This window comes from Phaseolus vulgaris, chromosome 8, assembly GCF_000499845.2.
Source record: "Phaseolus vulgaris cultivar G19833 chromosome 8, P. vulgaris v2.0, whole genome shotgun sequence".
Taxonomy (NCBI): Eukaryota; Viridiplantae; Streptophyta; class Magnoliopsida; order Fabales; family Fabaceae; genus Phaseolus; species Phaseolus vulgaris.
In genome coordinates this window covers 38,863,115-38,864,824 of record NC_023752.2, presented here as the reverse complement: position 1 = coordinate 38,864,824, position 1,710 = coordinate 38,863,115, and the positions used below count along the sequence as shown (strand labels likewise).

Genomic DNA, 1,710 nt, shown 5'->3' with positions numbered 1-1,710 from the left:
TGAGGGACAACCCCCTAGCGCCACGTCTCCCCCATGCCCCACAGTCCAAGATGAAGGGGTGGTGGAGTCTATGCCTTCATCAGCACCAACGCCAACAACAATCCCAACATCAACAACACCAACGCCGGCCGCCCCAACAACCGCCCCAGGACTCATAGCAATTCCCCCTCCCATCATGCAGCTGATGAGGGGCTTTAATGATAAGATGTCTCCAGGTGAACCTTCCGGGGTCCCACAGTCAGAGGGCATGCCTTACTACATGGGTGCCTTCTTGGCCGTGGCCCTTGAGTGGCGTGCCCAAGCTAAGTCCAAAGCTGTCGAGGCACGTGCACTTCAATCCCTCCGACAAGAAGTGGCTGCCCTGAAGGAAGAGAAGGAGAACTTGTGCCGCAGCTGGGCGTGCCAGGAAGAGGTCTACAAAGCCTCTTTGAGAGATGCCCGAGAGTCCAACGCTGAAGCCTGCAAATGGCTCACTGAGCGCCTTGAGCAGGTAACCTCTCTTCAGTCCAAGATCGTCGCCCTTGAAGCGGCGATGCGAACCTCCGAGGCACAACAAAAACTACTTGCTGATCAATTTCCTGCCCGGGGGCAATCGCTGGAGAAGACCAAGGGGGAGCTAGCTGAGAAGATGGAAAAGCTCAACCTTCTTCGAACCGAGCATAATCAGTTACAAACTGAACTGAACAGGCTTCAAGTGGAGAAGGAAGCTCTTGAGAAGCAGCTAGCCTCTAGCGACTCCACGATTGAAGAGCTGGAGAAGGCCAAAAAGAAGCTCATTGCCGAGAGGGAAGCCCGAGACTCCACCATTGAAAATCTGGAGCGAGCTAAGGGAAAACTCATTGACAACATGGATGATATCTTTGCAGAGGGATTCAAGGAGGCCTTAGTCCAAGTCGCCTGCGAAAACCCAGGAGTTGACACCTCCAACTGCAACCCTCTCAACCATATTGTTGATGGGAAGGTCGTTCCCCTGGACCTTGGGGATTGAACCTCACTTAATTAGCCTTCATCTGTAAATTCGTATTTTCTAACATTTGCTCTGTAATTCTAACACTCAACCTTATTTAAATGTTTATTCGAGCTTTAGCTTTACATCCTCGTGTACTTTTAGCTTCTCTCTTTTACTGCTTGCTTTACTAAATCAAGGGCGTAAGTGGTACTTACTTTAGATGCATTGCTTCTTCGCCTTGTCTTTAACTCTTTAGGTAGCACGTAACCTTTTCTTTCCGTTCTTCCCTTCTGAGTAGCGGAGCATACCCTTCTTCTGATCTTTTCACTTAGAACTTCACTTGGCCTTCACGTCTGCCAGGAATCTTCCCCCAGAAGGCGTCGCCTGCCTCGTCATTGCCCAAGGGCAAAGGAGAATATAACTTCGCGTATTTTTCTTGCCTCTGATAACTCGTGTTTTTATGCTTCTCCTTCTTGCTCTTCACTTACTTGTTCTTGAGCCCCAAAGCGCTTACTACCAAGGGCATCGCTGGCTTTACCATTGCTTTGGGGCAAAAGGGATCTCATCTTTTTCTTTCTGACCTCGACATCGCTCAAGGGCGAGGAGGGCTTATCTCAACTGTACTAGGTGCCCATGCTTGAGGAGGGACCTGCTCTGGGTGTCCTCAGCGTATCTAGACACTTGGGACAAAAGTCGCGCTTTGGTGCCCACGCCCATGGAGAGGCCTATACAACAGTACCGTATCATGCATGGGGTGTCTG

General features: G+C 50.5%; 1 protein-coding gene across 1 annotated transcript; it reads left to right on the top strand.

The window, feature by feature from the left end:
* Positions 1-247: 247 nt before the first annotated feature.
* Positions 248-988, top strand: LOC137825082 (uncharacterized). Its single transcript, XM_068630757.1, has one exon. It carries the CDS (start codon positions 248-250, stop codon positions 986-988), a length of 741 nt encoding a protein of 246 aa, XP_068486858.1.
* Positions 989-1,710: the final 722 nt, after the last annotated feature.

Coding starts and splice junctions, on each gene's coding strand:
- LOC137825082 (XM_068630757.1), top strand. CDS start 248: ATGCCTTACTACATGGGTGCCTTCTTGGCCGTGGCCCTTGAGTGGCGT.